The 21,708-nt window shown below is 50.7% G+C and overlaps 2 protein-coding genes across 7 annotated transcripts in view; one reads left to right on the plus strand and one right to left on the minus strand.

Moving 5' to 3' along the window:
• SYT2 (synaptotagmin 2) overlaps positions 1-8,487 on the plus strand; it is a 107,514-nt gene extending 99,027 nt beyond the window's left edge. For all 4 annotated transcript variants that reach the window (XM_045456471.1, XM_045456474.1, XM_045456473.1 and 1 more), the window contains exons 8-9: positions 46-179; positions 2,280-8,487. In XM_045456471.1, the coding sequence (XP_045312427.1) occupies positions 46-179; positions 2,280-2,486 (341 nt within the window). In that variant the 3' untranslated portion in view covers positions 2,487-8,487. The remainder of the gene's footprint in view (positions 1-45; positions 180-2,279) is intronic.
• Positions 8,488-10,575: 2,088 nt separating this feature from the next.
• The window catches only part of PPP1R12B (protein phosphatase 1 regulatory subunit 12B), a 222,571-nt gene continuing 211,438 nt past the window's right edge, over positions 10,576-21,708 (minus strand). For all 3 annotated transcript variants that reach the window (XM_045456461.1, XM_045456463.1, XM_045456470.1), the window contains one exon: positions 10,576-18,289. In XM_045456461.1, the coding sequence (XP_045312417.1) occupies positions 18,203-18,289 (87 nt within the window). In that variant the 3' untranslated portion in view covers positions 10,576-18,202. The remainder of the gene's footprint in view (positions 18,290-21,708) is intronic.

Genomic DNA, 21,708 nt, shown 5'->3' on the forward strand with positions numbered 1-21,708 from the left:
GGGCACTAAGAGTGCCTTTCCGGGGCCGGGATTCTCCCTGCACAGACCCCTACGTGAAGATCCACCTGATGCAGAATGGGAAGAGGCTCAAGAAGAAGAAGACGACGGTGAAGAAGAAGACCCTGAACCCCTACTTCAACGAGTCCTTCAGCTTTGAGATCCCCTTCGAGCAGATTCAGGTGCTCGGGTTTTCGGGCCTGGGGGCACAGCAGTGGGGGCATGAGGGAACTCACCCAGACGCCTCGAGCCACCTCGCTCGCCCTGGTGGGAAGGGCTCTGACTCTCATGGTGCCGTCCTGGGTCCTCCTTCCCGGGGCCCCTGCCAGAAAGGGCTTCCCCCTTTTCTGAGATGAACAAGAACCACTCCAAGCCATCCTACCCATCATTCCTTGGGAACTGCGAGGTACACGGGCGTGCAGTGGGCCTGTGAGGTTGGAGCTGCCGGGGAGGTAGGGGTATAGCCTCGTCCTCTTCCCGCTCCTCCTGGTGCAGCCGCTTCCTGCCTTGGCCAGCCTTCTCCCACTTCTGCTGCCCCCTGGGTCTGCTCCCAGGTACCCCTCTGCCCCCTTCCTCTCTCCTCTTCCCCTCCATCCTTCCCTTCTCTACTGTCTCCTTCCTTCCTCCTACCAGCAAGCTCGGTAAGTGTTGGAGGTGAGGTCTGTTTTTCACCATGAGGGGGCATGAGTGAGATCTGAATGTGGCGGGACCAGACACCCACTGAGCCGTCTGGAATTGCAGAGTGCTGGATCCTCTTGGAGTCTTGGTCCCTCCCTCTTTGGAGTGAGCTGCTCCCTCCTCCCTTCCTCTCGCTCCCTGCCCACCCCTTCCCCCGCCCCCAGGACTGGGAGGCGAAGGTGTCAAGGGAATCTCAACGATGATGTTAGACCAAGAGAAGTCCTTGTGGAAAACTTAAGATAGACATGAAGGGTACTGGCCAGGAGTTTCAAGTTCGACACTCCAAAGGCCAACATCATGATCTTCCCCAAACCCCTTCCCCTTCCCCCGCCCACACCCCAAACCTGCTTCGTCCGCATTCTCTTTTCAAGTGACAAACCTCGGCATCATCTTAGACCCCCTACCCTTCTTCCTTTCTCATTTACCCGACATGCTTTGCTGAGCATTCCCTAAGCGCCTCCCTAGGAACTGGCTAGGTGCTGGAGAAGCATGTGCAGAAAACATAGTCCTTGCTCTCGAGGGCATCACCATCGCGAGGGGGAGCAGGGACAGGCCATTGAAACAGGTGAGGCTTCCTGGACAAGCTTGGTCCTAAAGGTTGAGCTTGAGTAGCCTGAGTGGGCTGTGGGGCAGGATGAAGAAAGGTCCCGAGTGTCACCTCGGCCAGTCCAACTGACCACCAAGTCCTTTTGATTCTCTCCCCTCAGTGCCTCTCCAGCCTGGCCCCTGCTTCCATTCCCACCGCCCTACCTTGGTTCAGGCATTCACTACCCAGCCCCCACAGCTCCCCCCTCGGCCCCCGGCCGGCCTCCCCACCTGTCAGTCCCCGTCCTCCTCCAGTGAATCTCCCACCTCGATGTGAGGGGTCTCTTCCTGAAATATCCATGCCACTCCTCCCAGGAGTCTTTGGGGGCTCCCTGTTGCTTGCCTGAAGAACAAAAGGCACACTCCTTAGCTGACCCCACCCTGCACAGCCCACCCTGCTGATCCCATTTCCTGCCTGGTTGTTCTCACCCTCAACCTCAGTGACTCTGAACTTCTGTTTCCAAGATACCAAGTGCACACTTCTATTTCTATGCCTCCGCCCAGGCTCCTCTTGCTTCTTGGGATTCTCTTCTCTCTCAGCCTTCACCTCCCAGTTTCTATGTCACCTCCTTGGTGAAGCCTTTCTTGATTGACCCGAGGAGGACTGTCGCCTCGTCTGAGTTCCCGTAGTACCTTGTGCTTACCTCTCTAGCAGAACCTTCGTCACTTTGTGTTGTAAATTTCTGAGGATGGGTCTACGGCTTTCGTTAAGGTGAAGTACTCCTCTTCCCTTGTCTTCACCGCCCTCCACTTCCAGGCACTCAACAGTGGCTGGAGCACAGCACATGCTGGGTAAGTGCCTGCTGGTAGGGAGAAAGGCTGTTTCCAGAACGTGCAGCCTTTGCCTCCCTTTAAGTTCAGTCTTGGAAGTAAGTTCAGAGATAGAAGCAAGCCGCCCTGGGAGGCCTCTCCTTGCGGGGCATTTGGAGTAGAGGATAGAGGAGGAGAAGTTTGGTCACGGGATCGTGCGTTTCCACCTGCCAACTCCCTCCCTCCCTCCCTCCTCTGTTTCCCCGCAGAAAGTCCAGGTGGTGGTCACTGTGCTGGACTATGACAAGCTGGGCAAGAACGAAGCCATTGGCAAGATCTTCGTGGGCAGCAACGCCACGGGCACAGAGCTGCGGCACTGGTCTGACATGCTGGCCAACCCCCGGAGGCCCATCGCCCAGTGGCACTCGCTCAAGCCCGAGGAAGAGGTGGACGCGCTTCTGGGCAAGAACAAGTAGGCAGCAGCGGCCGGGATCCCGCGCCGTTACAGACACTGACGAGATCCAGAGCTATCAATACCTCAGTTATGCAACCTTAGAGGTTTTCTTTCTCATTTGTTTGTGGTTGTGTCCTTGTTTTTCCTTCCTTTATCTCTTTTGAGAGACCAACTTCCCTCTGGTGGCTGTGTGAGGAGAGTCCCCTAACAGGTGAAAGAGAAGCCTGGCTCTTTTCATCGTCCCAGGAGCTGTCCTTGCTGCATGCCCTGTCACGTTTCCCTCTCACTCTTTCAAAGCTTCACTTGAACCTCACCCTGAGTGAGGCCCTCTTTCAGCAGAGAGTCACAGCACTTCCTGTGTTTTGAGTGTTCTGGACCAACAAAATGGCAGCACATCCTGTTTCCCGACAGGGAAGGCAACACAGTGGCCTATGATGTGTGTGTGTGTGTGTGTGTGTGTGTGTGTGTGTGTTGGAGCATCTCTCTGCATTCCTGGGATGAACCACGGACAGTGAAGTTGTGTGGGAAGAGAAGGCTCTTCGGGGACCCTGAAGTGAAGAGACGTCCACTGTCTAAGTGGGAGATCTTCCGTCAGCTCGTGGAGAGGGCTCAGGATCCTGGTCGGGTGCCAGAAGCTCCCATACTCTTTGTGGGTGGCTATTTGGGAGGCAAGATGTGGAGACTGGACTTGTCCAGAACTAGGACCAAAAACCTGATGCCATCATAGACTTCCTCTCGTCAGGCCTTGTTTCCCCACAAGTGTGGTTTCTGGGACATTCGTGGACATGAACTATTCACTAGATTGGTTAGACTCTAACAGGGACCATCAGTCCTGGGACCTCACTGTTGTTGACAGTTAACGTCAAACTATGAAGAAAGAAGACCCATTACCTAGAAAGACCAAATGAAACTCCTGGATCTTCTTTACCCCCTTCCAGTGGGAAACACAGATGCTTTCTCCCTTTCTAGAATATAAGCTATGCGGTTCATTTGCATTTTTTCCCCATCATGCTTTTGCTTCTGTTTTCTCTTTTAATCTAAGTGGAGCAACACTATCTGAAGACTGTTTTCTGTACAGAGCCAGAGACTCTCAAAAGAAGGTTTGAATTCTTGTCCCCCTGAGGTCCAGGTAAGAAGGGGGGGGATGGTGGAGAGACGGCAGAGATTTCCCGGATGAGATAGGTGGGGGTGCTGAGATCCGTGCCCCCCAGCTCCCACTCCTCTGCCTTCCATGCCAGATAGTTTGTGGGTAGCTGACATGGCCCAGGGAGACCTGTGGGGAGGCCCCATCCTACTATTCCTTGGGGAGGCGTCTCTCTATGAATGCCAAGAAGCAGGACATCCATTCCAAATGGGTGGTGGAGGACACCTGCCGGGGTTTCTACCCCACGCTCGGTTGTGTCCCTTTCCCTCTTCACCTTTTGTCCCCAGCATTGATAAAAAGCCATATATATGTTAGTCAAGTTTGCACTGAGCCTCCTTCCAAACCTTCAGCCTGGGCAGGAGAGTCAGGTCCCACGTGACCTAAGGCCAGCACCACTTCCTTTCACCCCTTTCTCCCACCCTTGCCTCCCTTCCTTCAGCCTCTCTCTTCCATCCGTGAAGCCCTCAGGCCCTTGCCATTTCTTCGCCACAGAATACTCATAGTTTCCCCAAAGCTTGGGGATCTCTCTCTTTCCCAGCAAAAATGGCAGCACTTCCTGTCCTGTCCCATCTGGGCCACCTCAGTTTTCTATAGGTACCTGAGACAGACGGACAGTGTTAGAGAGACTCAGGGTTTGAGGGTCCAGAGCATCTTTTTGTTTTATTAAAAGAAAGAAAATGGGTTGTTTTTTGTTTGTTTCTGCTGTGCCATGTGTTTTGATTAGAGCAAGGAATGAGGGAACACCTCCGCCAGAAACAGACTGGGAAGCAGGGCTGAACCTTGCCCATCTCTCAGAGACCCTTCTCCTTCTTGCTAGTGGCCCTTGGCACATGGGAGGTCGTATTTTACTGGAGCCTGTGTGAGTTTGGGTGCGTACTTAATGATGAGAAGGTAAGACTCTGACAAGGACTATGAGCTTTGGTCCTCGGGACCAGAGTTGTGGTCCTGGTGGAGAGTTGTAGGAAAATGGGTGCCTTCAGAACCCAGCTGACTGCAGAGTAGGATGTCCTGCTATGGGCATCAGGAGTCACTGGGCTCTTCACCAGTCTCCAGAGCTGTGAGGTTTTGGTGCTTTCTCAGGGTCTCTCTCCCCACCACATCCCACAAACCTTGCTCAGAGGATTGTCCATCTTGTTTTCCTTACCTTCATTCTTTTGCCCTTTCCCGATGGGCTTCCTACCGTCTGAGATTCTTCTCAGCCCATGAACCTGATTCAGCCCTTCCAGAGCCCGAGATTTGCCACTCTCCTGCTGGGGAGGAAAAGAAATGGTGGGCACCCCTAGGTGGTGTGGGTGTCCGTGTGCCAAGAGACAGGGGCTGGATTTTTTACTCTGGGCCCACCTCTAGTGAGCAGGTGGGGACAGATTGCTGAGAGACTGAGTGTCGTTGGCATTGGTGTAGAGCCAGAGGGAGACCTGTGTGTGGGCAATCATTCCCCCACCCCTGCACCCCACCTAGGTTCTGGCTGGTCCTGAGATGGGTGCTTGGCCCAAATGAGCCATCCTAGTCAAGGCATCTATCCAGCTCCGTGAACTAGGCAGGTAAACTTCTAGTCGTGAGTTTTCTACACCTGAGGGCTGATGTTACTCTAACTCCGGAGCATCATTCTGAACCCTCATGGCCATGCAGGTTTATTTCTGGAGACGTTAGGGTGGGCTGTAGGCCCTAATTAGGAGCTAGGGTTTGACTAGAGAAGGGTTCTGGAGGCCTCTGTGGTTATGAGTTTCCCATCTATTCCAGGCAGGAAATAGAGTGGAAGAGATTTTTTTCCAAAGGGACTGAGACCACAAAGACTCAAACCCAATCCCACCCGGAAATGGGGTGAAGCCAGAAAACTCGGGCTTCTTTCTCCTTGAATAATCATCCCAGAGGGGAAACTAACTCCGCCAGAGCCATAGGCAGATTGTTGGTCTTTGAAAGTGGAAGCTGAGGCCTGGGGACAGCCCGGTAGAGAACCCTCGGGAAGCCCCAGACAGTGAGCGAGCAGATGCTTGGCATGAACGAGAAATGACTTTGCAGGGGTCCCTCAGGTGGAGGACGGGACAACAGGGATTAGAGCACAGTCTCAGGTGATGATCTTTTTTTTTCTTCCCAGGCAACCATACATGGTTCTGTTTCTGCAGAATCAGTTTGGGATGATTTTGCTGGCCCAGGGCTTCAGCGAGAGAGGAGAGAGGGGTTGCCTCAGTCCCTCCTGTGGGTAAAACCAGCTCCCTGACAAACCTGCCTCCATGCAGCGGGGTGGTGGTGGGTGAGCAGAGAGGTTAAGAAACTCCCCTGGGGTCGCAAGTGAGAGATTCCATGATCCTTTAATGTATGCTAACTCTCGGTCTCACCCAACCATATACAGAGAGAGGCTGTCTTTTGGTGTCCCCCCTGCCCCCGTAAAGGTAGGAAGAAATTGAGCCAAGACCTGCCCTCCCACCCTCCACTCTGACCCTTCTACCCTCCCCCTTCCCACCTCAGGCTGGTCGGGGGCCCTGTCTCCGAGCCCTGCATGGTGGCAGGCAGCGAAGGGTCCCAAGGCCTGGTCTTGGTGGCCCAGAGCCCCATGACATGGTTGTCAGATTGGGCAAACAAAAATACAAGATACCCAGTTAAATTTGAATTTCGGGTAAACAGAAAATAATTTTAAGGCTAAGTATGGCCTAGGCAGAATTTGGGACATGCTACGCCAAAAGTGATGTGTTGTTTACCCAGGGTTCAAATGCAACTGGCCGTCCTGTGTTTTATCTGGCACCCCTATTCTATGACCATTTGTCCCCTCTGCTCCGCCCCCCCCTCAGTCCCAGGGGGCCAGAGACTGGTCACCAAGGATCTTACTGCTTTTCGAGCTGCAACATTGAGAAGGGGACACTGTGACTTGAAGACACACGAATATACTTTATTTTTGAAGCGACAACAAAACAAGACCCTTCTGAAGCCATTCGAGCCTCATCTGACCCCTTCCGTGTGCATTTAGTTATCTATAAAAGACGATAGTGACCTATAAACATATGAACCGAGTCTTGTCTACTCAACATGCATGTCTCTTTCTGTAAATAGCCGCATGGCCGTGCCCCTAACCCCTAACCCCTAACCCCTGACCTCAGACCCATTTCACACCACTCGTTGAGGCTGCCCCTTCGATTTTATGTCACGTAAAGTCTTTGTCCCCAAGCCCCACCCGGTCTCACCCCATCGGGAATCCCCCAGTGGGAGCCGTCGGCGGTGGGGGAGGAGTCGGCTTCCGGCTCTGGCACCAGCCCTGCCTTCAGGGACGTGGGACGACCACCGGTGCCCTGAAGGCCCGTCCGTCCCCACTGCCTGCCGCACATCCGTCTGCAGAGCTGACCCTCCGTGTACCGTGCACCGTGTCCAGCCGGGTGTCTGGTGTCCCGGTGGCTTCCGTGTCCTGCGTGTGTGTGTGTGTGTGGTGTGCCCCTTCCTCCCACTGTTTGAATTAACTGAAAAGCCATAAAGGGGGCCTCCTGCTGGAGACCGCCCTCGGTTCCTCCCAGGAGCCCCCCGTGTCCCTCTGACTGGCTCCCCACAGAACACTTGTGAAGGGCTCACCTGTTGTCACCCCTCCTGCTCTCTCAGCCCCACGTCATGAGGACGGATGGTGTCCGGGGGTTCCGGCAGGGCCCCAGGAGACGTCCCACCTGGCCCTGCCCGAGCGGGCTCCCTCCACCTGGGTTTGACAGTCCAACTCCATTTCCCCCCTGCGCGTGGACAGAGCAGTGGTGGGGACGCCATAGTTTTGGGTACCTTTCCTAAGGGCGCCGAGGAGGCAACCAGGATTTTCAGGAGCAGCTAGTCAGCGGCTCGGGTTCCCATTACCATCTGGCTTTGACAGACCCAGCCCCGCGTATGTGACACCGCGGGGTCGGGGTGTGTGGGTGGCGAGGGAGGAGGGTCTCTTGGGGGGACACCGGAGAACGCCGTGGGTTATGCCCTTCCCACCGTGTCCCCTCCCGCAGGCTGACAGAGAGCGCCCCAGAGTGGGCAGCTGAGGGTTGCCAGGGCTCCTTTGAGAGTGGTGGGCAGGTCTGGCCCCCCCAGACCCTCCTGTCAGCTCCCCAGGGCAGCCCCAGCCAGGAGCACCCAGTGGTCAGAGGTGCTGAGAGGGACGTGTAGCTCCCGGCCCCCGGGGCGCCGATGAGGGCAGACGACTCGTGGGAATAATGCCAGGAGGCCTCAGGCATGGCGACTAGTAAGCACGAGGAAGAAGAGAGACGAGAACAGGAGGAGGACAAGGCCAAAGGCTGCATGGTGACTGTGTATGCTCGAGCGCACAGAAGCCCCAGGGATCTTTGCGCTGGGGACCATCTCCCGGTGGGCTGGGATCAGGAGCTTGGAGGGGTGGAGGGACGAAATGTCTAACCTCTTTCTGGCTCTCTCCGGGACCCTCCCACTGTCCACACCCACAATACAGGCAAGAATTGAGGGGATCTGACCTGGGGAGGTGGCAGAGAAGTGTGCGTGGGGCCGGAGAGGGGGTCTCTCCATCCAGCCCTCCTCAGCCATCAGGACTCGAGGAGGACCCTCTTCAAAGAAGCCTGACTAGAAGTTCTGCCCTGACTCCTCCCCATCTAAGGACTGGATTTGCTGCTTTCTGAAATCCCAGGGATCTGAAAACTTCAAAACCAGGGTGGGCAGACCTTCGTCTGCCCCAGGTCACCCCTGGAATGCATCGGCCCCACCAGGAACCCTGCCTTTGTCTTCATAGGAAGGACTCATGTATAGCCCTGCCCACCGCCCCTGCCATCCCCGCCCCATGCTTGGCAATGCTCTCCACACCCCCCCTTACGTGGACTCTGTTCTTGTCCGATCTCTTGTCAAATTGTTATTTTGTAATGAGCTGCGTCTCCTTATTAAAGAAATGAGCTGAAAGAAACCTGGGGGTGGGGGCTGTCTCTAGTTTTTGCTGGGCTGGGGGGAGGGGGCAGGCAGGAGCTGCCTCATGAGGGTGGGTGAGGGTGAGGGTCTGGCCTCTAGCCCAGCATCTTCCTTCAGGGAAGCAGTACAAGAGGCCCGAGACCCATTCTCTTCTCGGGGACACACCCCATGATGGGTGGTGGGGCACACATACCCTCACGACAGCTTTCTGGGGGCAGGACTGTGGTGCTGGGGAATGCATTGTGGGAGGTTGAGGGATGGACCAGGCCCTTGATTTCTTTCCATGGGGGCTGGGCTTGGGGAACAGCCACAGGCTGAGCGCTACACAAGGAAGCTGGGCCTGGGGAAGGGGAATTTGAAGAGTGAGAATGTTTGTTTTTTTTTAATGTGTTTATTTTTGAAAGAGAGAGTGTGTGAGCGGGGGAGGGGCAGAGAGAGAGGGAGACATGGAATCGGAAGCAGGCTCCAGGCTCTGAGCTGTCAGCACAGAGCCCGACGCGGGGCTCGAACTCACAAACTGTGAGGTCATGACCTGAGCAGAAGTCGGACGCTTAACCGACTGAGCCACCCAGGTGCCCCAGGAAAATCTGTTTTGCAGAGTGTCCAGTTATCAAGAATGAGGACGCAGCAGGCCCGTGTTCACTCATATGCCTCTGCCTAGTTCAATAGTTCAGTTCCGGTTTTTAAAAACAGAATGAAGTTTCAGTCCCCAAAACGAGTCTGTCAAGGTTTTACACAGGCTCACCACCCCCCCAAGAGCCGGAAAGGGTTAAGCTCCTTCCTCAGTTCCCTCTACAGCCAGCCCGTGGCCCTGTCTTCTGGTCTTGACCGGCGAGCCTCTGCCATTTTGTGAGCTTAGCCCAGGCTGAGATCCCAGCTCTGTGTAACGACAGCCAGGTGGGAGTAGGGCCTCCCGGCCCAGGCTGGGGCTGGCCAGTAAGGTCCAGGCACAGATCTGGTCTTGCTGCTTTAGTTCCTGAGCAGGGTAGGCTGGGTGGCCCAGTAAGGTGAGGGGCAGGAGCCTGCTCAGCCCAGGGACTGGGGATTTGTCCAAGGCGACTCTCCTGAGAACGTGAGCTCTCCACCGTGGGCTCGTCCCCTCTGAAGACTGGACCACTTGGCCGCTAGGGGATACTCCAGCTCTGCCTACCTCAGGTCCAGCAGGGGCGGGGTGGGGGGAGGGGTGGGGGCGGGAATCCAGAAAGAGAAAGGACACTTGCTGTTTAGAAGGCCTTCGCATCACACGCACTGCTTTGCCTCTGTTTCGGGCCCCGGGGCAGGTCTGAACTCTTCAACCATGACATCATGTGTGTTTGTTCTGTTGCTGCTTGGGCTACAAGCAGCTGGGTGACAGCAAGGGAAAAGAATCTTTCCTCCCCGACTCCCTGTGCTTGCGCCAAGTCAGTGACCAGGGATTTCTGCTTGGCAGAATGCACAGGGCTGAGAAAGCCAGAGGCAGGGCTTGCTGGATGGAGAAACCAGACCCGAACGTTGGCTGAGCGAGGTCAGACCTGGCCTCCCACCTGCCAAGGCTGCCAGCGGGCCTGAGCAGCCTCCTCCCTGCGCATGGCTCCTTTGTTGGGAGCTTGGATTTAACCTCCGATAACCCCCAAGTTAGCTACCTTTGTAGTCTGAAGCTACAGAGTGGTTTTGGCTCTTTTGAGTCAAACAGTGACCTAGGGAGGGCCATTATGTATATGGCAGAGAGCTAAGGGTGAGAGCCGGGAGACCTCCAGGAGCCCAAGAAAGCTACCGCCTCTCTGGCCCTCTTTTGTCCATACGCAAGAGTGCATTAGTGTCCATCTAGCCTGCCTCCACACCTGTCAGTGAGCCTTGCTCTCTTCAAAGAAATAACCATGTTTCTAGTCACTCGACACTGGGAATCTTGATTTCTTCTAATGGTTCTTTTGAACCTCCAATCTAGGCTTTTCCTGGGCCCGACTCCAGAGACCCTGCTCTCAAGGACAGTGATTCACTTGCGGCTCTTCCTGGGACAGAGGCAGGAGGGGGAAGCCCCCAAGTATTGGAAGGGGCTGCCCCAGATGGGAGATTCTATAAACCCATTTCCTGAATTGTGGAGACGTAGTCACAAAGTTAAAACACGGTTTTATTTACTCATTTATAAATATGGTTGTGTTTACAGGCATCATATAGATGTGAATATTATTCCCAAACTTTCAAACACAGAATACTTAATACTATATAATAACAACCAGTAAAACAAAATCATTCATCTCAGGGTTGAAAGGCCACTCAAAATTGCATAAAAATACATTCAATTCACAAAGCGAATCTGGCTCCCCTCCCTAAATGCCCCTAGCCCGCCCCAGGTGTATTTACAAGGGACTGAAATTAATCCACACAACTCAGCTGGAAACGTTACTTCTGGCGCTTGAACTGCGGTGGAAGTGAGGTCGGGAGTGAAGAGTGGAGTGAGTGGAGAAGACACAAAATTCAACCCTGAAAATGGGAGAGGCATGAAGACCCCAGAGTGGTTCTTATAAGCTCTTCTCGCCCCTATCTGATCAAGGTCAAGGCAGAGGAAGAACGGAGGGAGGGAAGCCATAAAGACAAAGGCTGAGTCTGAATGGCCTAAGTCCGTACATTCTCCGAGAGCAGGGAGTGCATGGGCAAAACATGTTCCCTCCCTCTTCAGGGAGATGATGGCCCTACTTAGGTGCCAGCTAGGTGGCAGGCCTGATCGTTCAAGGGCTCAAGGGACACTAACTAGAAGCAGAGTTATTGTGGATTTGTGCATCCTTCCAGAACCCTCTCCTACCCCTGCTGGTGTTCTGTGCTTGAGCCCCTATGTCCTTCTTCCTCTAATGGCTCATTATTTGGCCTTCTTCACCAGAGGACACACTGGGATCTGTCCCAGGCTTCAGTGGTGTGGGAGGGAGAAAAGGCAAGGTCAGATATGTTAAGGTGAGAGTCTAGTAAATGCTGACATCACATGTGCCTGTTCAGGATCTGCACTCATCCCCCAACTCTGGTTTTGTGGGACTTCAGAGGCTCAGACAGGCTCACTGCAGTCACTGTGCCTTTCCTGAATCTTCTCCTGCAAGGCAGCAATGGGCTGAAGTTTTCTTCTGAGAAGACACTCTGTCTCTAGCTGGAAATAGTCAAAACTCTCAGAACAAAAACTAGACATGGCTACCCATGGTCTCTCTGGTCAGTCTGTGGAGAAGTCGAACAGGCCCGCCATTCAAACCTCATTTCCGAGAGGCCATTAGCACAGCCAGGGACCTCTGAAACTAGAAGAGGGTGGTGGTGGTGGTAGTTGTTGGCGTATGGAACTCCTCCAGGAATCATGGCTGATTTGTGGAAAACCACCTCCCCTAAGTACCATCAGCTCCAAGTGAGAAAAGCAAAGAACAAAGAATGGAGGAAGATGAGAGAGGAAGGGTGAATGGTAGGTTTTCCCGGGGGGAGGGGGAGAAGGACATAAGAGCACCCTCATGTTACTTTAAGGGGACACCCAAGAAGTTTATTGGAAGCGTGAGGGGGAAATTTGGAGAAATAACGGAAAGTATCACTCTGGAAGAATCACAGTCCAAAATGATAAGCAGATGGGAGAATGGCTCAGGGAGAAGTCCTTTAGGGGACTGGAAGGGCAGGGGGAAAGCAAAATATAAGAATGAACAGGACAATACACTTGGATAAAACTGGTTCATCAAGAATAAGCCAGACTTCCTTCTGAAAGCTCTGTGCTAGCAAATGTGCATGTGTATGCACACAGGCTAGAAGCCAGAGTGCTCTCCAAATTGTTAAACCTCTTTAGGTAAGATCATTCGTCAATTCATCGCTCATCAGTGGTGCCTGTCTGTAAACACAGCCTCTTATTACAGTTCTTCCTGAGGAGGGGCTTCCGGGACACTGGGTTGCAAGCCACACTAGGTACAATTTGACGCTCACCCACAAATCTCAAAGGACAAGTGAATGCGTCTCTTCCCCTGTAGTCGTTGGCAGGCTAGTCAAGATTCTCGATTTGGTTTTTCTCCGTCCCCAGAGACCACCTCCTTCCCGAGTAGCTGTGACAATAACAGTTCCTGGGCAGCAGCGAAGTTGATCTGTTTTCCAATCTAATCAGAACACAAGCGATCAATAGCTGTTCCCTGATAGGGTCCGCTGCTCCCAAGCAATGTCGATACCCATTAGGGAAGCTGATTAAAATCTGCGCTCCGCTGGGGGCCAAAGGATGAGGGCACCAGAGAGCCAGCACTCATTCCCCTGCATGCGGCTCCGCGGCTCAGTGACCCCTTCCTCTGGGGCTGGCGGCCTCCATGCTGCTCTTTGTTCTGCCTTCTTCCCACCTTCCCACTGCAGCTCATGGCCACCTCCCCTTTCAGGGTCTCTGTCCTTCCACTCTGCTCACACCCAGTCCTGCAGGAGGCTTGTCAGGGCTGAGTGCTGTTCTATGCAATATGGCTGTGTGGACTTAGGGTCTAAAGCTTTTACTGCCCTGGTAGAGTGCTCCTGCAGACCTGCTTAAAGGAAGGACCATCGTGAACAGCACTGGAACCTCCTACTTCTAGTCCAGAATCCAGAGGAGCTCAACAGAACTAAAGGCTGAGGTTCTCACTGAGGAAAATTCTCTTGCTGCTACAGGGCAGAATTTAAGACTATGAGCAAGCTGGTGCTAAGCAGAAAGGCAATGTCTGCTCTTTGGATGCGAACGGCCACGTAGACCACATTTGAGAAGGTGGAGGAAAGGTAGGTGGAGGAAATCTATGAAGGAGCAGCTCTATTTCCTATTAAAACAATTTGTCCAAAGGCTGCCTGCAACAAATTGCTTTCTATCCATTTCCCCATGAGCTCCAATTTCCACCTCTGCAGGTTTTAATATTCTTACCCAGCCATTAGGAGGGAAAGCAATTGCCAACACCATTCAATTACCCTCAGTATTAAATTCACTTTCTAACAAGGATGAGAAGCCAACCTTGACTTGCTGATGTTAAAACAGTTTGAATCCAGAAGAAACCAAGAATTTTTGCCCTTGGAAAGAGCAAAAATTCTGAGTGTAAGAAATATTCTGAAACTCCTAGGTATAAACAAATCACGGAATCTGAAGCCTAGAAGGGATCTCAAGGATCATCAGTCCAACCGCCATTTGCAGACAGGGAAGGTGTCTTTCCCAAGGTCCCAAGAGTTGGCCCTCGAATCCGATGTTCTGACTCCTAGGGGCTTATCCCTTCATGTTGCCTTATTCTGCCCTCAAAGCTGTCTTGCTTATTGGGTCAGAGGAATCACATCCTTTGATGGGTTGAAATCTGCCTTAAAAACCAGCATGGAGGGGCGCCTGGGTGGCTCAGTCGGTTAAGTGTCCGACTTCGGCTCAGGTCATGATCTTGCAGTCCGTGAGTTCAAGCCCCGCGTTGGGCTCTGTGCTGACAACTCAGAGCCTGGAGCCTGTTTCAGATTCTGTGTCACCCTCTCTCTCTGACCCTCCCCCATTCATGCTCTGTCTCTCTCTGTCTCAAAAATAAATAAACGTTAAACAAAAAATTAAAAAAAAAAAAAAAAACCAGCATGGAGACCAAGATCTGCAGTTACAGTTGGGCCTAGATTTGGGCAGGGACCACCAATAATTGACAACTGTGTATCTAAAGTTAGGTGCAGTGTTAGCACAAACAACGGCCCCTGAGAATGGCTGGAAGAGAAGGACACCAGCCGGGGTCCATGTAGTGTGATGTCCTTAAGCTCTAGTGGAAATGGCGGCTCACTGGGTGGGGTGGAATTAGGTGTCCCCCCTGCCTATTGGCTCAGTTGCCGAATCCTTTACACACTTTCCCTTTTGTGGTGCAAAGCAGCCTGCAGGCCGAATAGCTGACAACACATTAAATAGTTCTCTCATGTCCATGCCGCTTCTGCTCACCTTGCACCCACCACCGCACACGGAGGGCACCCACGTCGCCAGGACCTTCTCCTGTGCCAGCGGCCGGGGCTGAAACGCTGGCCATTCTCGGAGGGGAGGCAGTGTATCTGTCTGTCTGGTGAGGAGAGGCTGCACTGGGGCCAGAAATCCAGAGACCGAACCAATTGCATGGCCTTGAGAGTTTCTTTTCTCATCTCTGGCTCAGTTAAAAGCCCCTGATAGCAAAACAGTTCACACACATTTTTGTGGGATTCATAGGCTGATACGTGGGGTTTCAGCCTTCTTGGAACTGCCCAATATGCACGTTTTGTTTTGGGCAGGGAAAGCATGTGAAATGATCCAAACCAGAGATCTGAAGCCTCCTTCCACCAGTGGCCTCAGGCAGCAATGCATGCATCTTGGTCTCAAACATGGAATGGGGGACAGGAAGGCCCAGAAGAGAAGAGAACACATCCTGCTGTTGGATAGGACACGGCAGGGAGGTTCCAGGAAATATCAAGTGAGACTGCCCAAAAGAGAATTCAGTGCACTGAATAAGCCCAGGGCAGGTCTATTCTTTAGATTCTTTCAAGGCAACACCCCAAGATTTGCATAACCCTGTTGCACTAGAGACCGGGACTGGGGTCAGAGGCCATCATGCCCAAGAGCTATCTGGAAAAGAATAAGCAGCCCTTGAAAGACAAATAGGCAACTTCAGCCAGAGAATCTCTGGAATGGCCAAACCATTACTCCCAAAGGTGTGGCTTGGTTTTGAAAAATATCAAATTAATGAGAACAGAGGATATAAAGCTGTACTGAGAACCTTCTCTTCCTCATTCTGATATTTCATGTAAAGACTCAAGTGACACAGCCGGGCCCCAAATTGTTGGCCAGACCGGCAGTTTTCATGCAGCTTTGAGCTACCTGGGGTGCTCACGCGCATCCAGACCAGCAGGTTGAGGACAGAAGTTCTGTGGCCACCAGAGAGACCAACAGCACAAGAGAAGGGGGGCCTGCTGTGGCTGGTCATTAGGTCTCTAACCATCACTCCTGGGGCTTCCAGTCAATCCAACTGTGAAGAAAGGGTGTTTTATTTTCTGGAAAGGGACCAGAATTCAGAGTCTATCTGTCTAATAAAATTAATTGCATAAGAGAGAGTGCCTGAAATTACCTAGCGTGGTTTACACTTTCATGAGCTCTTGGCCATAGAATTCAATATTCCTGAGATTGAGAAGCTTGTTAATTTTTCATCACAAGGAAAACTTTTCTGGCAAGAAAAGGCATCTTTAATGTGAAAGGGCTGTGTGAAGCAGCAGGGGCATAACACCACCCTAAGAGTTTTTAGACTCTGTCCCACGCTTTTGAAAGACACAAACAGATCTGAGGGAACTCTCTGTAACCCCCTTTACCCTGTCTATCTAACGGAAGAGGGTCAAGATGTTTTCCTAGTAATTCTTTTTCTGAGAAAGAGGCAGCAACCACCCCCATCCCTTGCCCAACGTCCAGGATGTGCCAGGAGAACCAATTACTCAACACCTTGTGTTGATTTCCCCTCTCCCTAGAATGAAGGAGATGTTTATAGTGGAAGCGAGGAAACATTTTACTCTAATTTAGCATTCCCTGAGAACTGAGTGCACAGCGCTCCCATGATCATACAAAATCCTAATCAGTAGCAGCTTCTCTTGGAAAATAGTTGGAAATGGAAGAGAGACTGCTGTATACTCCAAAAATGGGGTTTTGCCAGGGGAGACATATTTCCTATTTTGGAATTAGGATCTTGAATTATAGCCTCTGGTTTAAAGAGCATGTAATGTTTCAAAGACCATGGAGAACTATATTGTCATTTTCTGGAAAGAAATAAAAAATGGACAGAGGTAGTATATGTTAAGGGAATGGATCACTCAAAGCGCTGAATATCACGGGCAGCTCTAAAATGAGGAGAATTTAAATGACTTGCACACTCAAAATAAATGAACCAAGGGAGAATACCGATAAAGAGCAAATACGCTGAGTATTAATATTGGGTCATCACCAAGGACCAATGGTTTAATTTTGTGCTAATGGAGTATCTGTCCAGGTTTAGGCATATTTTAAAAGGCTGTTTTTTTCCAAGAGACGACAGACGAGATGTGACAGACAGGAAAAGTATGCCATGTGGGGAGTGCCTCAAAGGACTGGGGAAACATCAGCTGGAAAGTAAGGTTAAGGGGAGATCCCCGCCTCCACATATCTGAAGGGTTGTCACATCAAAGGGCAGTACTGGACAATGTGGAGAATCCACAGGCAGACCTTAACTCATGTTAGGAAAAACTTTCTGGTTATCAGAGTTGCCCAACTTCCAAGGATTAAGTGCACAGCCACCAGGGAACACCTGACCGTGGTGTGTGTGTGTGTGTGTGTCGGGGGGGGGGGGGGTCCCTGTGACACAACAATGGAAAGCTCCATCATACCATCTCTGGGCTTTGCCAAAGATTCCATGATTCTCATGAAGGGGCTGGAAGGATCTCATCACTTTCAACCTCTGTTAAGAAGTCATTGTTCCTGCTGGCTTCTAAGGAAACAAAGGTCTCTCCCCTAAATCTAGCCACCAGAAACAGTCACATTCACCACCATTATCACAGCACGATGGGCTGCCATCTTGTACCTTCTTTGTCACGAGGTTGCAAGTGTCCCCAGCTACTCTACTTTACACCATATATGTCTTTCCAACCTGCTTTCACTCCCTAGTCTACCTCCCATCAATCTACCCTTCTCAGCTCTCATGCCTCCTCGCGAGGACTTCCTTTTTCATTAGGAGCAGGTGCCAGAGTGGAGAGAGGAAAACAAGGTCAAAAGGAGGTGAGGCGGAATGGGGTGTTCAGAGCCCAGATTTTCTACTAAAGAAACTCACTGTGTAGGGAAAACACGTAGGAGATGAGAACGTGGGCTGACGTTTATGCCATGGTCTGGCTTTTCAGCGAGAAGGCCGGTGGTGCTGCCACCAAGGCAGTTCTCCTGGTCTCCAGAGTGCCCCAGGAGAAATGACCTTCCATAATGGCCAAAGGCAAGGGAGGTCAGATGCTCCGTTCTAGCTTTTACACCATGTGGTGAGGTGGTGGAGGGGAGACAGAAAGAAAAATAAAAGGATAGAAAGGAAAGGAATAAATGAAGCCAGGGTCATCTGAGCCCTGGGGAAGGGGACGAGGCATGAGGGAGGAGTAGGAGTTAAGACTAGTCAGGGATGTTACTGGGTTGTTGATAGAAAAAGTAACAGTAACACCAGCAAGGAGTTAGAGAAAAGTCAGTTCCTGAGGTGAAGACTAGCAGAGACCTTCAATGCAGAGTCACTGTCACCTTGAATCTAATGGAAACACAGCTCCAGAAGCTGTCGGATGATTTTGCCAACATCCTGTTTCTCTTGGCATCCCAGACAGGATCCTGGAGTGGCCACCATAAGACTCACCTATATCAGAGGACACTGGAAGAGCGTGAAAGGCTGTGGGGTACCGGTTTGGGTAGAGGCCTTACATGTTTGGACCAAATCCAATGTGGACAAGTAGCTGAGCAGCAGGAAGTTGGGGTCCACAGCTGAGCCTGGTGTACTCCCCAAGGCCTTCTCCAGATGGCTCGAATGGCTCCAATTATCACAATCATGCTTCAATTAAAACTGTCATAAAACTCAGGGGGTGGGGGTATAGGAGGAACAGGGCACTGAGAGTGCAGAGGAAATGTACAGTGCAGAGAAGGTGACTGGAAGAGGGGCAGAAAGAAGTGGTCCTTCCACCAAAACATTCACTTCTTTTGGTTGGAAGACAATGGCTGGAAAAGAGGCATGGGGGCAGCAAATGCCGTCCTATCCCTCCTAAATCTGGAGCCTAGTCTATTTGGACAGTTTGCTGATGACTCTGATGAGGGCACCATTTTCATCTTTCAGCCTCTGGTTGTCGGATTTCAGTTCTGTTAACACCTGTAGGTGACAGAGGGAAAGGTGTGTTAGAGCTTGGCATGATCAACTCCTCTACCCTCCCTGACCAGACCAGGCCAGCCCAGTGGGCGGGGCCTTTGGAGGCAGCTGATACAGTGAAGTGTCACCATGCCTTCTCCCAGGGATGAACTTCCCCCGAATCTTCCTACTTATTGAGTTGGTGATGCTCATATTAAGGGAGACCACAGCCCCTCCATCTTTTGAACTAGCATATTTAGCAGTATCTTATTTCTTTGTATGCAGGCTTCATGTTCCGCACCACGTATCCTTACATTCTCCTGAATCAGTAACTGTTTTCATTGGTTCGTGCCCTTGAACTCACTTCAAGTCTGGAGAAACTGGGGAGAATGCCAAAGTGAGCTGCTAGGGGCACAGGGAAGAAATTTAGAAAGGAGCATTGGGTCAACTAAAAGAGTCAAAGACAGACACTGCTCCACACCGCATCAAAAATAGGAATGCAGGGGAGAGGGGGCACAACTCGGCTTTCGTCACACCCACAGGATGATTTAAGGTCCTCCTTCTAGTGCCTTCTGTGATAAAAGCCACCAAAATTCTTGCTGGTCATATTACATGTATCCACTTTCAACCACTAAACCCAGGGGGCTTACAGATTTGGCCACCACAGAGCTGTGAAGCACAATGAGTGGTGGGTGTATGTTTAATAATCCTTGCCCAAAGCTCCCCAGTGGTAGTTACCAAGGGATACCAGGGTGCCTTATTAGCAATTTTAGGGAATGGTGTTACAAATCCAGGAAACAGGTGCTTTGGGGGATGGGGGAATAGAGGTTTCAATTCTATTGCAAAACAAAGAAAAATAGCAGCCTTTGTTTTCAATCTTTGCAAAACAAAGGCAAAATAGCAGCCCCAAGCCCCAGTCTGGATATCCAAGTCTTTATATTGTAAACAGGCACTCTGACAGGTATGTGCCGCATCTAAAAACCATAATGGGATGTTGATGAGGATGTAGTGTATGTGCGGGCCCTGGTGACAGTTTAGGGAGACTTAGGTTAGAGGGTAAGCACATCTTCACTGTGAAGGCTACAAAAATCCACATCTATTCGATACAAAAGTGCTTTGATTGATTCGTCATCAAACCAGTGGGACTCCTGCAGCAGGTGAGGTCTCTAGTAAAGGATGGCCTGGGCTCAGGTGTCATGAGGCCAGTTTCATTCTAGTTCTGGCTCTGCTATTAACCGCTTAGGGGATCTGACTGTACCTCAAGAAATAGAATTTTCGTTTCTTCAATCTCTTACGGAGGATGTAGATTAAATGATACAAATACATATGTGTATGCGCACATATTTGTATCACAGAGACGAAAGGATTTGTTTTAATGGAACAAAAAGAAAACAGTATTGAATATCCATACTGTGGAAGGCACTGGACCAGAGGCTCTCACTCCCATGGTCTCATTAGTACCTCATGAGTCTGTGATACAGTTGCTATCTTATGTCTACAAATGAGGAAATGAAGAATTTCGTAACTAGTCCAAAGTACCCAGCTATTAAATGGCAAAGCTGATACTGAGCCCCTGTGTGCCTGATTCCGAAGATTATTCTTTCATAACAGAGGTCACGTGGGGGTGGAAAACAAAACACCAGAAGCCCAGAAATTCCAGCACTGTCACTGTCATTAACAATCTCTATTACTTTAAGCAAACTCAATTTCTCGGAGTTTCCAGTTTTGTGTCTAAAAAGAATAATCATTTCTGCCCCAGTCGCTCATCAAGCAGGGACTCTGTGAGGGCCCCAGGAGGTCCTGGATGTGAAGTGTGCTGATATACATAATGTGCTCTGCGGCACTCAGGACTCGAACTACCATATGAGTCCTCCCACGAATATGGGATGGCAAACAGCTAAACTACAAATCTTACTAAAAAGACTTTCATCCAGAAAATATCAAAATAAAGTTTTGGTCCTCTGACCCTACCTCTCCAACCTCCAACCTAATCAAAGCTGCTCTGGCTGCTCTCCTCCGTGCCTCTATCCCTGTGGCCTTGACTACCAGAACTCAGTGCTAGGAAACTCATTCCAAGAAGACTTTTAGAAAAAATCAGCCAGGATGGCCTCACAATGCTTTACCTTCCCATCTGCTCTCCAATGGCCCCATCCTGGGTCCTGCAGCCTGGGTATCAATGAGACTCTGAAAGTCATATTTCCATAATAGGATTCCATAGGCGGGGGTGGGGGTAGGGAGGGTACGGGGAGAAGCTATACATGTCAATAGATTTCATTTCCCTGCCAGCAGCCCATCAAATCAGAACTGAGCTGACCCCTCCCTGCTTTTTAAATGTGTAAACAACTCGTTGAACCTTGATGATTTATTTCCGCGTTAAGAACTCAATTCTTTAAAAAAAAAAAAAAAAAAAAATTGGACAAGGCAATTTCCCAGCTGCAATATACTACAACTGACATCTTGAGGGAGTGTCAAAAAGTCCAAGAAGTGGAATGTAGAAATCAAGGGGGGGGGGGGGGGCGGAACTCTCATAAACTTGACTCTCAAAAGAGAGAGGAGGAAATGAGCAGTGTTATCTGATATTCACTTGAAGTTAAAGAATGATTAAATAAGAACACATGTGGAAGCACTGTACAAGTATGAGGTTTAACAAAGCTTTATCATTTCAACCCCCTGGATGTCAGCTTTCTTAATTTCTTTTTTTCTTTTCTTTTCTTTTCTTTCTTTCTTTCTTTCTTTCTTTCTTTTCTCTCTCTCTCTCTCTCTCTCTTTCTTTCTCTTTTCTTTCTTTCTTTTAATTTACATCCAAGTTAGCATATAGTGCAACAATGATTTCAGGGGTAGATTCCTGAATGCCCCTTACCCATTTAGCCCATCCCCCCTCCCACAACTCCTCCAGTAACCCTTTGTTTGTTCTCCATATTTAAGAGGCTCTTATGTTTTGTCCCCGTCCCTGTTTTTACATTATTTTTGCTTCCCATCCCTATGTTCGTCTGTTTTGTCTTTTAAAGCCCTCATATGAGTGAAGTGATATGATATTTGCCTTTCTCTGACTAATTTTGCTTCGCATAATACCCTCTAGTTCCATCTACCAGCTTTCTAATTTCTAAATTTCCAGTTTATCATAGTTTGACGGTAAGTTATCTTGGGCAAATAAAATTATGTACATGTGTTTTCCCAAATATTACTTCACACAGCCTTCGATGAGGAATGTGTTGAAGAGGGAGAGGATATAAGGGTCTGAGACCCAGGGCAAGGCTAGCTGAAGGCTGACGGGGGCTCAGAAGGCGCTGTGCCCAGGCTGCTTTGCTTCTGACTACTCGGGAAGTGGGAAGGAAGTCCGTCCCACTGCTCACATTCTGTTGGAAGTAGCCTGTACTGCACACCGAAGCAAGATGATTTCCCTAGTGGATTATTAACAAAACAAAACAAAAACAAAAAACAAA

This window comes from Leopardus geoffroyi, chromosome C3 (assembly GCF_018350155.1).
Source record: "Leopardus geoffroyi isolate Oge1 chromosome C3, O.geoffroyi_Oge1_pat1.0, whole genome shotgun sequence".
In the NCBI taxonomy this organism is placed as follows: Eukaryota; Metazoa; Chordata; class Mammalia; order Carnivora; family Felidae; genus Leopardus; species Leopardus geoffroyi.